Here is a 15,879-nt window from a genome sequence, read left to right as displayed (position 1 = left end):
TGCGTCGCTTAATCATGTATCTTATGTAGAAGGATTATGTCATGCAAACATACAAATTGAAAAACATGTCTATAAAAATCATCCATTACTCATCGTTAACAATCTCTGCGCTGACGTTATCATTGGACATGATATTTTGAGGCATCATTCATTATTGGAATTAAAATTCGGTGGAGATAAAGAACCGTTAAAAATTTGCAATGTCCTCGAGGCTACAGTCCCGCCAGCATCTATTTTCACAAATTTATCACCTTGCATCAAACCAATCGCAATCCGTTCTCGACGCCACTCAGATGAAGATCAAGAATTTATATCGAACGAGATTTCAAATTTATTAAAAGATAAAGTAATTGAACCAAGCATCTCACCATGGCGAGCTCAAGTTCTGATTGCAGGTGGAGGGCATCACCGCAAACGATTGGTTATTGATTATTCTCAGACCATTAATCGCTTTACTGAATTAGATGCTTATCCTTTACCGAGCATTGACTCAATAGTTTCTCAAGTTGCGAAATACAATTATTTCAGCCAAATAGACCTCAAAAGCGCTTATCATCAGGTACCAATCCTTTCCAAAGAGAAACCTTACACGGCGTTTGAAGCCTGTGGAAATTTATACCAGTTTACCCGTATTCCGTTTGGGGTAACAAATGGAGTCGCAGCCTTCCAAAGGACCCTTCACTATATTATAAATACTGAAAAGTTAAAGGGAACCTTTGCTTATCTAGATGACGTAACCGTCTGCGGGGAAAATAAGCAAGATCACGATGAAAACTTACGCAAATTTATGGGAGCAGCTGAGAAATATCATCTCACTCTGAACAAAAATAAATGTACCTTTGGTGCGGAATCGATCAATCTCTTAGGCTATACTATTGAACAAAATATTATTAAACCTGATAAGTCACGACTTGAACCACTTTTAAACTTACCTATTCCAACAGACGCAGCTTCTCTTAAAAGAACTCTTGGTCTATTTGCACATTACTCGAAATGGATTGACAACTTTTCTTCCAAAATAAGACCATTGGTGCAAACAACGTTTCCTCTCTCTGAAACTGCAATCAACTGTTTCAATAATCTTAAGAAAGATATTGCTAAATCTGCATTAGCAATTATTGACGACAAAGAAACATTAACTGTCGAAACTGATGCTTCAGATTTTGCTATCGCTGCTACTCTATCACAGAAAGGACGACCAGTAGCATTTTTTTCGCGCACTCTTACTAACTGTGAACGTCGACAACCTTCGATAGAAAAAGAGGCAAGCGCTATAGTAGAAGCGCTTCGTAAATGGCGGCACTATCTAATTGCAAGACATTTTTTACTAGTTACTGACCAACAATCTGTAGCATTCATGTTCAATCAGACGCACAGTAGCAAAATTAAAAATGAGAAGATAGAAAGATGGCGTCTTGAGCTATCTTGCTACCGTTATGACATCGTTTACAGACCAGGAAAACAGAATCTTGCGGCTGATGCACTATCACGCATATGTGCCAATGTTAATAGGTCCACTAATAAACTACTAGAGTTACACAAGTCTTTATGTCATCCGGGAATTACGAGAATGATGCATTTCATTCGCACCAAAAACCTGCCTTACTCAGTAGAAGATGTCAAGAGGATGACCGCGGCTTGTGGTGTTTGTGCAGAAATCAAACCACGTTATGTAAAGAATGAAGGAACTTTGATTAAAGCAACCACACCCTTTGAGAGACTTAATCTTGATTTCAAAGGACCCTTACCTTCAGATTCGGCAAATAAGTACATTTTAACAATAATCGATGAGTACAGCCGTTTTCCATTCGCTTATGCCTGCAAAGATATGTCTGCTGCCACAATAACAAAATGTTTGAAGGATTTATTCTTTATGTTTGGAACGCCACTTTACATACATTCCGATCGAGGATCATCATTTTTATCTGAAGAACTACGAAGTTTTCTAATTAATTTGAATATAGCTTGCAGCCGAACTACACCCTATAACCCGCAGGGTAATGGCTTAGTGGAAAAACTTAATGGTACGCTGTGGAGAGCTATTCAGTTATATTTGAAGACTTATAATCAACCCATTTCTAAATGGGAAGTGGCGATGCCTGTTGCACTACATTCAATAAGATCTTTACTTTCGACAGGAATAAATATGACTCCACATGAAAGGATGTTTGTTCATCCGAGGCGATCAATGAATGGTCAATCTATCCCAATGTGGCTCCTCACACCTGGTCCCGTATTTATGAAAAAAAATGTAAGGAATTCTAAATACGATCCAGCAATTGAAGAAGTAGAGCTGCTACAAAGTAATCCTGATTATTCTTTTGTAAGACTACCCGATGGACGTGAAGCTACGGTCTCGAATAGATCATTAGCGCCTCTACCAGATGCTGAAATCGATGACGATGTACCAGACACTGGAGAAGCCCCTGTTGTTACTGATAATGAAGAAACTCCTGCAGCAATAGAAGGTACATCTTCGAGTCCGTCAGCAATTGCTGATAATAGTCACCTGCGTCGTTCTCAACGTGAGCGTAGGCCTCCCTCGCATCTCCAGGATTATGAAATGTTTTAACAGGGGGAGAATTCATATCATAAACTACCTGTTGCTTGATTGATTTTCGATTTTATTAATTATTTTAATAAATTTATTGTATATTATATAGGATATTACCTACCTAGGTAATTATTTTAATTTTCATTCGTCTTATAATTTATAGGTAGGTATACTATGTTGCAAGTTTATTGTAATATTTAAAATAGGACAGGTAAGTCTAGGTAGTGTTGGGAAGGTATTAGGTATGTAACGGGAAACGCAAATTGAATGGAGTTTAAATATAAATTCAAAACTGTTATTCATTATTCATTCATTCGTTTGGTAATCTTTTGGTTTCACAACATGACCGCCAATCAATTACATACTTAAAACTAAGTTTATAGCAGCTTCCAAAGCGTCAGTGTAGAAGAAGCGGTAACAAACTGCACTGCAGCATTTGCTTCAAGCAAAGTTCGTGGATGAAATGGAACTTACAATAATCTTTCTGTCAATGTCAAAAGTGATAAGAGAAAGCCAATTTATTTATCTGTCATTCTGTCATCGATTTTTGTGCTTCTTGAAATACTTCGGCACAGCAAAAATATTCATATTTATTTTACTATAAAACAGGTAATTTATTTAATTAGCTTGATCTCAGTAGCAACTACATAAATATATTATCAGTGTCAATAATTCGAAATGATGGATATGAGTCTAATATTGATTATAAATGCATGTAGGGCAATAACTTTTGTGTGTCCAAAATATATTTAATTTGCGTTGATTCAGCAATTTTTGCACTGCAAAAAGGGTCACCGTGATTACCAGAGCTGGTCTCAGTCATCTATTCGGAAAGGATATTGTTGAATTCAAAAGACGCTGAAGTTATATTGTAATTAATTAATAATTAATGTTTTTGTTTACTGTATTATAGGTACGCCTACTTTTTTCGCTCATTGGTGTGTAATTTTTGTACTCTCAAATTTAAAGCAATCGTCATCTTTCTGGCGTTCTTTTCAGATTTTTTTGCAATAAAACCCAGGGTCGCATATCTGAAATAAGTATAAACATACCTACATACATATATAATAGGGATGATGACAAGGTCTTAAAACAATATTTATTATTTAATAACTTGATAGAATACACATAATTAAATACGTTTCTCGAATTTTTAGTTTCAATTTTGACGCCCCATTTTGTTTTATATTCTTTCAAAGTACCATGGGAAAGTCCATTTAAAAAATTCAAAATTATTTAAAAATTACTATGCCAGGAGTGAATAAACAAAAAAATGGAATAACTTTTATTAAGACATCATATCCATAAACGCAATAATTAAGGTAGCTGCCATACAAATAAAGTTCATGACGCGAACAAGAAACTCAGGTGTGACGTCACAGTTGAGTAGCGTTTTGTATGAGGTGTTTTGGACTCGTCCAAATAATGTGTTGTGTTACCTCTTACAGCTCAGGTAGTTTTTTGTTTATTGATTCGATTATTTGACCAATGTTTAAAGTTGTTGTGAAACTAAATTAATACCAAAACAAAAAAAAATTGTCATCATGCCTATTATATTAATGTCTTTTAAAAAAAATGCCAAGGAGAATTCAATTGTTTTCTTACTACATACAATATACACATAATCACATCTTTCTCCCTTATGGGGTAGACAGTGTACACCATTTCGAAAAGAGGCCATGTTCAATGTGTATGGTTTGATTGAATTGAGAATTGTTTTATTTACTCTTAAATATCTAACTATTAATTAATTATAATTTTATTACAGCACAATGACAAGTGAGAGTAGCTCCGCCGTGCTAGACCTGAACGATGGAGACGAGACGGAGGAAACGGAGGCAGCAAGTATGATCGATGACCTTAATGAGGACCTGCAGGATGCGGTGCCTCTCATCATGGAAACTGGATGCGATATTGCTGTTAAGGTTTGTTTAAATTTTTGATGAATTTGTGACTATATGTATGTTTTATGTATTCCTGACAGTCATTTGAAAAGATAAGAGTAAATGAAATCAACGTCATGCCCACATCATTCCCAATTTTATGCCATGAAATAAAAGTAACTGTGTGGTTCCAGGCACCAATACAAAAAAGATTAGGACCACTCCATCTCTTACCCATGGATGTCGTAAAAGGCGACTAAGGGATGGGCTTATATACTTGGGAATCTTCTTTTAGGCGATGGGCTAGCAACCTGTCACTATTTGAATCTCAACTCACCTTTGAATTTATAACAAAAGTTGGGATTTTGTTCCAGGTGGACGCACCAATGAAACAGATGTCGACACTGGAGACGTACGTGACGTACCGCGTGCGCTGCGTGTGCGCACGGTGGCAGTCGCCGCCCAGCGTTCGGAGACGGTACAACCACTTTAAGGTTCGTTACAACTATATTTACTTCAGACTACGATTTGATTGTTTGATTGTAGACCACATCTTGCGTACCATCAGCCAGAAAGTGGCGGAACACCCTATTCTTCTTCTCCACACACACACTTATCAATAAATAAAAAGACTACTTGTAACGAGTTGACCTCAAGATAGGAACACAAAAGTAATATTATGAACGCAATGTTACACACTGATTTTATTTTCTTAAAAAGCCTTTGTTATTTTTAGTTTTTATATTCTTGTATCACATAATAAGAGCCTTTTTCCTACTAATATCATAAATGCGAAAGTTTGTGAGTATGTCAGAATGTCAGTATGGATGTTTGTTACGATGAAATTTGGTATGTAGGTAGGTAGCTGAAGACCCAAAATAACATATAGGCTACTCTTTATCCCGGAGTTCTTGCGGGATTCAATTCACGCGGACGAAGTTGCGGGCGGCCTCTAGAAATAATAATAATTTAGTTATCCCTCTGCTGCCACCCATTTTGTTAAATCTGAATGTTTTGGCATACAAATACATATGTTACGAAGACCTAGACGAACGTACATATCTTGATCAAATTAAGGACGTCCTGGTAAAGGGTCAGGTCAAAAGTACCCGAAACCGCCGAGCTTGCATGAAGAGAGTTATGAATGTGAATTGAGCGAAGGAAGTATGCAGAGATTGTGGCAAGTGGAAAGAGGTAGTCTGCCTACCCCTCCGGCAAAGAGGCGTGATTTTATGTATGTGTATGTATGTATGTTATCCCACTGCTGCCACCCATTTTGTTAAATCTAAATGTTTTGGCATACAAATACATATGTTAGTCATTAAAAATGAAAAATAACATTTTGTTTTATTCACAAAAATTGTCTATAAACTGTGTTTCTTATATCGAAACAGGTGCTCCACCAGCGTCTCACGTCCTCGTATCCGCTGCTGGCGATCCCGCCGCTGCCCCCACTGCACTCGGCGCGACAACAGCTTGACAGATACTCGGCCTCCTTTGTCGCTATCAGGACTTTGGGACTCAACGCGTTCCTTGGTTCGTATTCTATCTATGTAACTGTCTGACTGACGACCTCTGTGGCCCAGCAGTAGTATGCCTGTCTTGGACACGGGAGGTTCGGGGTTCGACACCCGGCCAGGGCCTGATGGGAAACGAACTTTCTCTGATTGGCCTGGGTTTTGGATGTTTATCTATATATAAGTATTTATTATAAAATATAGTATCGTTACTTCGAGGCTAACTCATTTACTGTATTATTTACTGACCAGTATACTTGCTTACGGGGTAGACAGTCTCGAAAACGTTCAAATGTTTAGGTTTGTAGTAGTGTGTGTCGGTAAGTTATATATAGTAATTACGCTTTTTTCTCAGAAAGGTGTGGTTCCCGGTTTTCTTTTAGGCGGTGGCTTAGCAACCTGTCACTATTTGAATCTCAATTCTATCATTAATCCAAGCGGCTGAACGTGGTCTTTCAGTCTTTTGATGACTGTGGGCTCTTTCTACCCCGCAAGGGTATATACCCGCATAGACGTTATTATATGTTATGCTTATATATATTCATATATACATTTACTTTTTTATATATATATGTTGCAGTCAAAACTCTTAACCAGTCAAAAGTACTTTTGACTAGCAACAAAAAAGCTTTTTGGGTGGTTTACAAAAAAAATACCTAACACTCGAAGGGTGATCGCTCGCTGCGCTCGCGATCACCCTTCGAACCTATCACATGCATGTCGCGTCTGAGAACAATGTCCGAAAAGAATACGACTACTTATTTGTTAGTAAGAGCGCGTACCTGCTTCATGCAGCAACGGTCAAAAGTACTTTTAACTGATTTTGCTAGTCAATAGTACTTTTGACTGGTTAAGTGCTAGTCAATAGTACTTTTGACTGGTTAAGAGTTTTGACTGTGACATATATAAATAATAGTGTGTAATACATATGTAAATAAATCAATGAAATGTTTTTTTATTCGCAGACCGTGTCGCTAAGCATCCTATATTGACGCACAGTGATGACTTCCGTCAGTTCGTCACGATGCCTGATGAGGAACTGGATAAGGTAATTAGATGCATATTTTAATCAAATTCTGAATAAATAAACCCACGCAAAGGTTCTTTGCTCAACCCAATGGTAGACTGTTAGATAATGCTATTAGCATTGAGTCCGCCTATTGTACTTTACAACAGTTGTTACAATCTATACTAATATTATAAAGCTGAAGAGTTTGTTTGTTTGTTTGAACGCGCTAATCTCAGGAACTTCTGGTTCGAATTGAAAAATTCTTTTTGCGTTGAATAGACCATTCATCGAGGAAGGTTTTAGGCTATATAACATCACGCTGAGCAAAGAAATAATGGAATATGTGGAAAAAAAAATGGGGAAAGTTATTCATCCTTGAGGGCCTTCAATGATGCCCAAAATAAACTATTTAACAAAATAATATAACTATTTCACGCGGACGAAGTCGCGGGCACAGCTAGTAAAGAATAAATAAAAAAGTCATGGCCTTTTTGGTAATTTCAAGACTAAAAATTTACTTTTTTTTTGACGGTATTAAATCATAAAGTTATATTGTCTCAGATTTTCAAAAGTGAGAGCAGCGCTCTCAATTTGTGGGGTTTGAGCAGCGCTCTGTACGGCAGCGGAGAGGCGAAGCCAGCGAACGGAGCGAGGTTAGTTCACATTTATGTTACATTTTCAATTTTCAGAAGAGAACCTGGAGTGATACTTGGAGTGTCATGGAGTGAGTGTACAGGCAAAAGTTTGGAAAATTGCTCATTTTGGGAAATGCTCATTTTGTGAAATGCTCATTTTGTGAAATGCTCATTTTGCGAAATGCTCAGTTTAGGAAATGCTCATTTTGTGAAATGTATATTTTTTTTAATACGAGTCCTCATTTAGCGTCAGACATACATACATATAGTCACGTCTATATCCCTTGCGGGGTAGACAGAGCCAATATTCTTGAAAAGACTAAATGGCCACGTTTAGCTATTTGGCTTAATGATAGAATTGAGATTCAAATAGTGACAGGTTGATAGCCCATCGCCTAAAAAATAATCCCAAGTTTGTAAGCCTATCTATATGAAATGTATATTTTTTTTTAATACGAGTCCTCATTCAGCGTCAGACCCCCCACTGGTTGGTAACAATTTTATAATATGTATGAATTTTTCAGGGTGAAAGATCCAGAGTTCACGTGTATAGAAGATTACCTGACGTCGTTGGAACAGAAACTGACTGCGCTGTGTTCGCTCACCACGAAGCTTCATAAAGGGTGTGCGGAGGTCTCCAATGAGCTTATGGGGTGAGTTATTTAGTTTTAAAGTACATACGTACATACACACATACAATCACGACTTACTTAACGACGCAATGGTGTATGAAATAAAGAGTTTAATAACTTTGCCAATGTTTTCTAGCTTAAAAAAATACATTATTGACACTGACAGCAGGTGCTTTGTGTACTTATGAATTGTTATTTTGTTTTCATTAATTTTATCTTTGTTATGTTGTTTTAACATGTCGGTAAAAAAACATGGATACAAAAATCAAAATTTTACGTAAGAGGTTATGTTTATGTATGTGAAATAAATGTTATTTTCCCTGGCAGTTGAGAGATAACAAGACTCTCAGTTGATGAATTGAAGCTAGCAGCAGAAGATCACGATACGTAACTAATTTCTCTTCGTCGTAGAGATTACGTCACAGCCCTGATATTGGATTTTATTAATTTTGTCAATAATAAATCGATTGAAAAATAAATTGATATTTTTTGGATCTATAGATATTGATTAATAAAACTAGGAAACAGTTATTTTTATTTATGATCTTGAAAAAAATGAAATGTCGTCAATTGTAATTGTGCTGTGTGGATCCCGGCACATTGAAATAGGACCATTCCATTCTTTCGTCGTAAAAGGCAACTAGGTATTATAAAGGTATTTTTTTGTAGGCGATTACCTACCAACCTGTTACTATTTTTAACCTCAATTCCATCATTACCCAAACCGTACAGCTGAAGTTCTTTGAAGGTTGTTGGTTTTGCCTACCCCATAAGGAATAAAGATGTAAATATTGACATGAAAATACTTCTATCTGCCAACGTAAATCACGGTTCAATTATCACGTCAAACCTCACGTCACGTCAGAGAGTATAAGTCAGGTTTTTACACAAAACGACTCTCATCTGACCTCCGCAACCTTTGCAGGGGAACCCAACCCGTATTGGTATACTGGTTGTGTAACCCGTCATGGTTACACAACCAGTTGCCTGAATGTGCAGGTTTCCTCACGATGTTTCACAATAAGAGCTTTACTGAGAACTGTTAGACTTGTAAAACAAATCTACGAAACCGATTATTCTTGCTAATTCAGTATGAAGCGTTGTTGCGACGCGTGGGCGACCCAGGCGGGGGGGCACACGGCGCGCGCCGTGTCCGCGGCGGGGGGCGGCGCGGGCGGCGCCGTGTGCCGCGCCCCGCCGCCCCCCGCGCACTCCGCCATACTGCCCATGCTGGCCGCCTACTGCCGGGCGCACAGAGACAAGCTGAGGAGGAGGCAGGCGCTGCACGGTGAGTGATAGGTATAGCGGCTACATACAGCACGCCGCCGCCCGCGCACTCCGCCATACTGCCCATGCTGGCCGCCTACTGCCGGGCGCACAGAGACAAGCTGAGGAGGAGGCAGGCGCTGCACGGTGAGTGATAGGTATAGCGGCTACATACAGCACGCCGCCGCCCGCGCACTCCGCCATACTGCCCATGCTGGCCGCCTACTGCCGGGCGCACAGAGACAAGCTGAGGAGGAGGCAGGCGCTGCACGGTGAGTGATAGGTATAGCGGCTACATACAGCACGCCGCCGCCCGCGCACTCCGCCATACTGCCCATGCTGGCCGCCTACTGCCGGGCGCACAGAGACAAGCTGAGGAGGAGGCAGGCGCTGCACGGTGAGTGATAGGTATAGCGGCTACATACAGCACGCCGCCGCCCGCGCACTCCGCCATACTGCCCATGCTGGCCGCCTACTGCCGGGCGCACAGAGACAAGCTGAGGAGGAGGCAGGCGCTGCACGGTGAGTGATAGGTATAGCGGCTACATACAGCACGCCGCCGCCCGCGCACTCCGCCATACTGCCCATGCTGGCCGCCTACTGCCGGGCGCACAGAGACAAGCTGAGGAGGAGGCAGGCGCTGCACGGTGAGTGATATAGCGGCTACATACAGCACGCCGCCGCCCGCGCACTCCGCCATACTGCCCATGCTGGCCGCCTACTGCCGGGCGCACAGAGACAAGCTGAGGAGGAGGCAGGCGCTGCACGGTGAGTGATAGGTATAGCGGCTACATACAGCACGCCGCCGCCCGCGCACTCCGCCATACTGCCCATGCTGGCCGCCTACTGCCGGGCGCACAGAGACAAGCTGAGGAGGAGGCAGGCGCTGCACGGTGAGTGATAGGTATAGCGGCTACATACAGCACGCCGCCGCCCGCGCACTCCGCCATACTGCCCATGCTGGCCGCCTACTGCCGGGCGCACAGAGACAAGCTGAGGAGGAGGCAGGCGCTGCACGGTGAGTGATAGGTATAGCGGCTACATACAGCACGCCGCCGCCCGCGCACTCCGCCATACTGCCCATGCTGGCCGCCTACTGCCGGGCGCACAGAGACAAGCTGAGGAGGAGGCAGGCGCTGCACGGTGAGTGATATAGCGGCTACATACAGCACGCCGCCGCCCGCGCACTCCGCCATACTGCCCATGCTGGCCGCCTACTGCCGGGCGCACAGAGACAAGCTGAGGAGGAGGCAGGCGCTGCACGGTGAGTGATAGGTATAGCGGCTACATACAGCACGCCGCCGCCCGCGCACTCCGCCATACTGCCCATGCTGGCCGCCTACTGCCGGGCGCACAGAGACAAGCTGAGGAGGAGGCAGGCGCTGCACGGTGAGTGATATAGCGGCTACATACAGCACTCCGCCGCCCGCGCACTCCGCCATACTGCCCATGCTGGCCGCCTACTGCCGGGCGCACAGAGACAAGCTGAGGAGGAGGCAGGCGCTGCACGGTGAGTGATAGGTATAGCGGCTACATACAGCACGCCGCCGCCCGCGCACTCCGCCATACTGCCCATGCTGGCCGCCTACTGCCGGGCGCACAGAGACAAGCTGAGGAGGAGGCAGGCGCTGCACGGTGAGTGATATAGCGGCTACATACAGCACGCCGCCGCCCGCGCACTCCGCCATACTGCCCATGCTGTCAAACATACGAACGAACACAATATTTTACAGATTAAGAGTTAAGATATAATTATGTTTCACAAATGTGAACTGATATTACATACAAAATGTTTTATGTGCACATATAGGTATATATACGGGACAAATTACACAGATTGAGTTAGCCTCGAAGTAAGTTCGAAACTTGTGTTACGAGATACTAACTCAACGATACTATGTTTTATAATAAATACGTATATACATAGATAAACATCCAAGACCCAGGCCAATCAGAGAAAGTTCGTTTCTCATGATGCCCTGGCCGCCTGCATACAAAAACTATTATTATTTTCTTGTATATTTGATATGAAGTACAAATTTCTGTTATTTGTTTCAGCCTCGTACGTCGCTGGAAACACATCGGACGATTTACATAACAGGTACATTTGTTTTTTTATTTATTTTAGAAGGTTAAAAAAAAGTGTCGTAATTAGCGCCATTTACAAAAGATTGTTATTACCGGAATGAATGGTAACCTATGTCCATCTCAAGACTCTTAATTATATATACGTGATATTTTAAGAAGATTAATTCATTATGTAGATAACCCGTGAAAGTAACGAACAAATTCAAATCTTATGGGACACTTCATATCACTAAATAATTTTCATATCTTTTGGTTTCACAACATTGGTTGACGTCAAATAAATTACTTGAAACTTAGTTTACTGCCGCTTCCAAAGCGTCAGTGCAGAAGAAGCGGTAACAAACTGCACTGCAGCATTTTCTTCAACAACGTCAACTTCACAACTATCCAAACTTAGAATAGAAATGTGGCCAAAAAAACTCACTTTCGCATTTATGAAATCAATTAGGGATATTTCAATAAGAACACACACACACACACACACATAATCACGTCTATATCCCTTTCGGGGTAGACAGAGCCAACAGTCTTGAAAAGACTGATAGGCCACGTTCAGCTGTTGGCTTTATGATGAGAATTTCAATAAGAATTTCTTTGTTAATTTAATACAGACTAGAACAAGCTTCCGAAGCCCTCCGCTCTGAGCTGTCAGACTGGATGCCTAAAACAAGAACTGAAATCAAATCGATACTAATGGATTTGGCGGACGGACAAGTGAACAGACACACGCAGAGTTTGAAATCTTGGGAGCACGCGTTGAAACTCTCCACGGAAACGGATTACACGGATATATTCAAGACAGTGTCAAAGAACGCTGTGCAGAATCTGTCGCCGTCTAAATGTGAGTGTAACTTTGAGAGTGCCGACAGTTTGAGCGATCAGGATAACACGGACATGTTGGACGTGGATTTGTCGTGATTGCCCGCTGTTGGGAGTGGGAATGTGCTCACTGTTGAGAGTGGGAATGTGCCTACTGTTGAGAGTGGGAATGTCCCCACTGTTGAGAGTGGGAATGTGTCCACTGTTGAGAGTGGGAATGTGTCCACTGTTGAGAGTGGGAATGTGTCCACTGTTGGGAGTGGGAATGTGCTCACTGTTGAGAGTGGGAATGTGTCCACTGTTGAGAGTGGGAATGTGCTCACTGTTGAGAGTGGGAATGTGTCCACTGTTGAGAGTGGGAATGTGTCCACTGTTGAGAGTGGGAATGTGTCCACTGTTGGGAGTGGGAATGTGCTCACTGTTGAGAGTGGGAATGTGTCCACTGTTGGGAGTGGGAACGTGCTCACTGTTGAGAGTGGGAATGTGTCCACTGTTGAGAGTGGGAATGTGTCCACTGTTGGGAGTGGGAATGTGCCTACTGTTGAGAGTGGGAATGTCCCCACTGTTGGGAGTGAGAATGTGCTCACTGTTGGATGTGGAAATGTGTTCACTGTTGGGAGTGGAATTGAGACGGGACTTGACTCGATTATGTCCAAGCTTTTGGAAGAATTTTGAGTGTTATTATTTTCAAATTGACATGTGTTTTTTTTATGTATAAAGCTGATATATTTATATTATTATTTTCTATATATTTTTACACTGTTTCTTTGTTGTATGTATGTCTCAAACTAAATAGTATTTTTTTTTAAATAACTCCCTAATTTTCCTAAAACATTACTCATAGAATCTTATTTCAACAAGTTGTATTATTAAATTTATGGTAGTGTAAAAAAAACGCCAAATATATAATGTGTTTTAAGGAATGATGTCCCAAAGTAAATAACTACTTATGACTATAAAAAAAAACATATTCTTACGTACCTATTACATACATGCATTAACTTGGGATTCCTCTTGTAAGCGATGGGCTGTCACATTTGAATCTCAATGCCATCATAAAGACAAAAACGTGGCCTTTCAATATTTTTGACTGTTGTCTTTATCTACCCTGGATAGGATATAGACGTGATAATATGGTCATGTGAATATTTTGCCACATTTTTTCTGAAATATCGAATGGGTTAAAAGGTTCTTGTTTTATTTTATAATATTCAAATATATAGTAACGTAACTTCCATATTCTTCAATATATAATCATATTGATTTGATGTTTTGTAAATATATCTACATATTTAGTGAATAAAAACATTAATTAACCACAAAACTAACCAGTACAATAATAATAAAATCAGTAACTTATAATAAATTGTCTTATTATCAGGTTGGCTGGAAGAGATCCCACTCAGGGATAAGCCCGCCTTTGTACTGTACTACTGTTTTATATTTGTAATGCACTTAGCTGTACCCGCGACTTCGTCCGCATCAAATAGTTATTTTAGGCATCATTGAAGCCCTCAAAGATCAATAAATTTCCCCGTTTTTTTTCAACACATTTTCCATTACTTCTTCGCTCCTAAAAGTTGCAGCGTGATGTTATATAGCCTAAAGCCTTCCTCGATAAATGGTTTATTTAATACAAAAAGATTTATCAATTTGAACGAGTACTTCCTGAGATTATTTGCATTTTGTAATGTACTTACTTATTATATATTGTTATTTTTAATTAATTAGAATCTTTTTAACACGTACACCTGATTGAACAACTTTTACTATGGGACCAACCTGGTAACATACATACATATAATCACGTCTATATCCCTAGCGAGGTAGACAGAAACAACAGGCTTGAAAAGACTGATAGGCCACGTTCAGCTACTTGGCTTTAAGATAGAATTGAGATTCAAATAGTGACAGGTTGCTAGCCCATCGCCTAAAAGAAGAATCCCAAGTTCATAAGCCTATTCCTTAGTCGCCTTCGCCAGTCGACATCCATGGAAAAAAGATCGAGTGGTCCTATTGAAATTCAAAACTTTATTATATTCTTTTTTCTATTGATGCCGGGAACCACACGGCACAACCTGGTAACTAGGAAAATAAAATCAGCTGTCATTTCGAATTTGGTCCTATAGTAAAAGTTGTTCAGTTTGACGTACTGATGCACCTGTTAAAATTATTCTCATTAATTAGTAATAACCGTGTATATCCGACTAATTGATATCATATCTCCTAGTTTTTAATGCATTTGTGTAAATTATAGTTTGTATATGAAGCAATAAATTGGCGGTAGTGGTCTAGCGGACGTTTTGTGAACTAATTTGAAATTTGACAATACGTTATGGCATATCAAAAAATAAAAAAGAAACATTCTTAAAAATCTGCTGTAAGAGATAAATTCAAAAATTACTTGTAAGTACTATAGAGGAAGATACAGGTGGAACTGAGAACCACCTTTTTTTGAAGGCGGTCAATGAAAGCGGACTGTTGTATAATAAAAACTATTAACTTTTATAGTACAGTCAGACTCGCTGCCATAAAACGTGGAAGCGAGACGCCGCCTGTCGCGTTCTCTGTCGCACTTGCGGCCTTGCGGCAGGCAACGCAAACATTGTGTAGATATTTATGGTGTGAAAATGTAAAATGAGCCAAAGTTAATTACCGTGCGCACGCGCACTTAGGGATCGATATACGGTTATCGATTAGTGACTCATCGCATGCCCCTCGCCCTAGCGCACCGAAGTTTTATGGCCCCGCGTCTGACTATACTATAATTTAAATTATTGCGCAAGGCAGTCTTGTAAGTGATTTTCGCTTCCCGCTAGGCTATCGACTGTAATTACTTTAAGTTTATACATTTCTGTATATAATGTATTTGTATAGTATTAAAAGGAGATTTTCTAACAAATGTGTGTTTGTTATTTCCGATTTCCTGTATATCCAAAACTAGAAATAAGCCGGAACACAGATTTAACTAATATGGCGATTGGTAACTTTGTAAAATTGATGGCGTGAATTGACACAAGCAACTGCAGTGTCTTTTTATTTTAACTTATAATGTTACTAGATTTTACCCGCAGCTTTGCCCGCGTGAATTTAGCGCCATCTACAAAAAAGCGACAAAATTAGCACCACCTACAAAAAAAACAACGAATTAAACGTCACCTACAAGAAATGACGAATTTAGCGCTACCTACAAAAAAACGACAAAATTAGCGCTACCTACAAAAAACAACGAATTAAACGTCACCTACAAAAAGTGACGAATTTGGCGCCACCTACAAAAACAACGAATTAAACGTCACCAACAAAAAGTGACGAATTTAGCGCTACTTACAAAAGATAACAGGTTTTTCGCAAATGTCACGGGAGCTATAAGTTTTAAGAAATGTACCCTATGTCCTGCTCCAGACTCATTAATTATATATACGTGATATATCAACCGGTCTCTTCAAGACCGTTGGCTCTGTCTACCCCGCAGT

General features: G+C 40.5%; 1 protein-coding gene across 1 annotated transcript; it reads left to right on the top strand.

The window, feature by feature from the left end:
- The first annotated feature begins 3,090 nt into the window (after positions 1 to 3,090).
- Positions 3,091 to 15,305, top strand: LOC106133313 (sorting nexin-7). The gene is made up of 10 exons (XM_060953303.1): positions 3,091 to 3,163; positions 4,323 to 4,479; positions 4,812 to 4,931; positions 5,832 to 5,973; positions 6,920 to 7,002; positions 7,525 to 7,616; positions 8,123 to 8,251; positions 9,322 to 9,518; positions 11,555 to 11,597; positions 12,196 to 15,305. Exons 2-10 carry the CDS (start codon positions 4,327 to 4,329, stop codon positions 12,500 to 12,502), a joined length of 1,266 nt encoding a protein of 421 aa, XP_060809286.1. The 5' UTR covers positions 3,091 to 3,163; positions 4,323 to 4,326; the 3' UTR covers positions 12,503 to 15,305.
- Positions 15,306 to 15,879: the final 574 nt, after the last annotated feature.

The sequence above is a fragment of the Amyelois transitella genome, chromosome 31 (assembly GCF_032362555.1).
Source record: "Amyelois transitella isolate CPQ chromosome 31, ilAmyTran1.1, whole genome shotgun sequence".
Taxonomy (NCBI): Eukaryota; Metazoa; Arthropoda; class Insecta; order Lepidoptera; family Pyralidae; genus Amyelois; species Amyelois transitella.
This window is presented reverse-complemented; position numbering and strand designations above follow the sequence as displayed.

Excerpts from the sequence above, each read along its gene's own strand:
- LOC106133313 (XM_060953303.1), top strand. The coding sequence starts at position 4,327 with ATGACAAGTGAGAGTAGCTCCGCCGTGCTAGACCTGAACGATGGAGAC. Across the intron at positions 7,003-7,524 it reads CTGATGAGGAACTGGATAAG|ATTTTCAAAAGTGAGAGCAG; the intron begins GTAATTAGATGC and ends ATATTGTCTCAG. Across the intron at positions 8,252-9,321 it reads GTCTCCAATGAGCTTATGGG|TATGAAGCGTTGTTGCGACG; the intron begins GTGAGTTATTTA and ends TTGCTAATTCAG.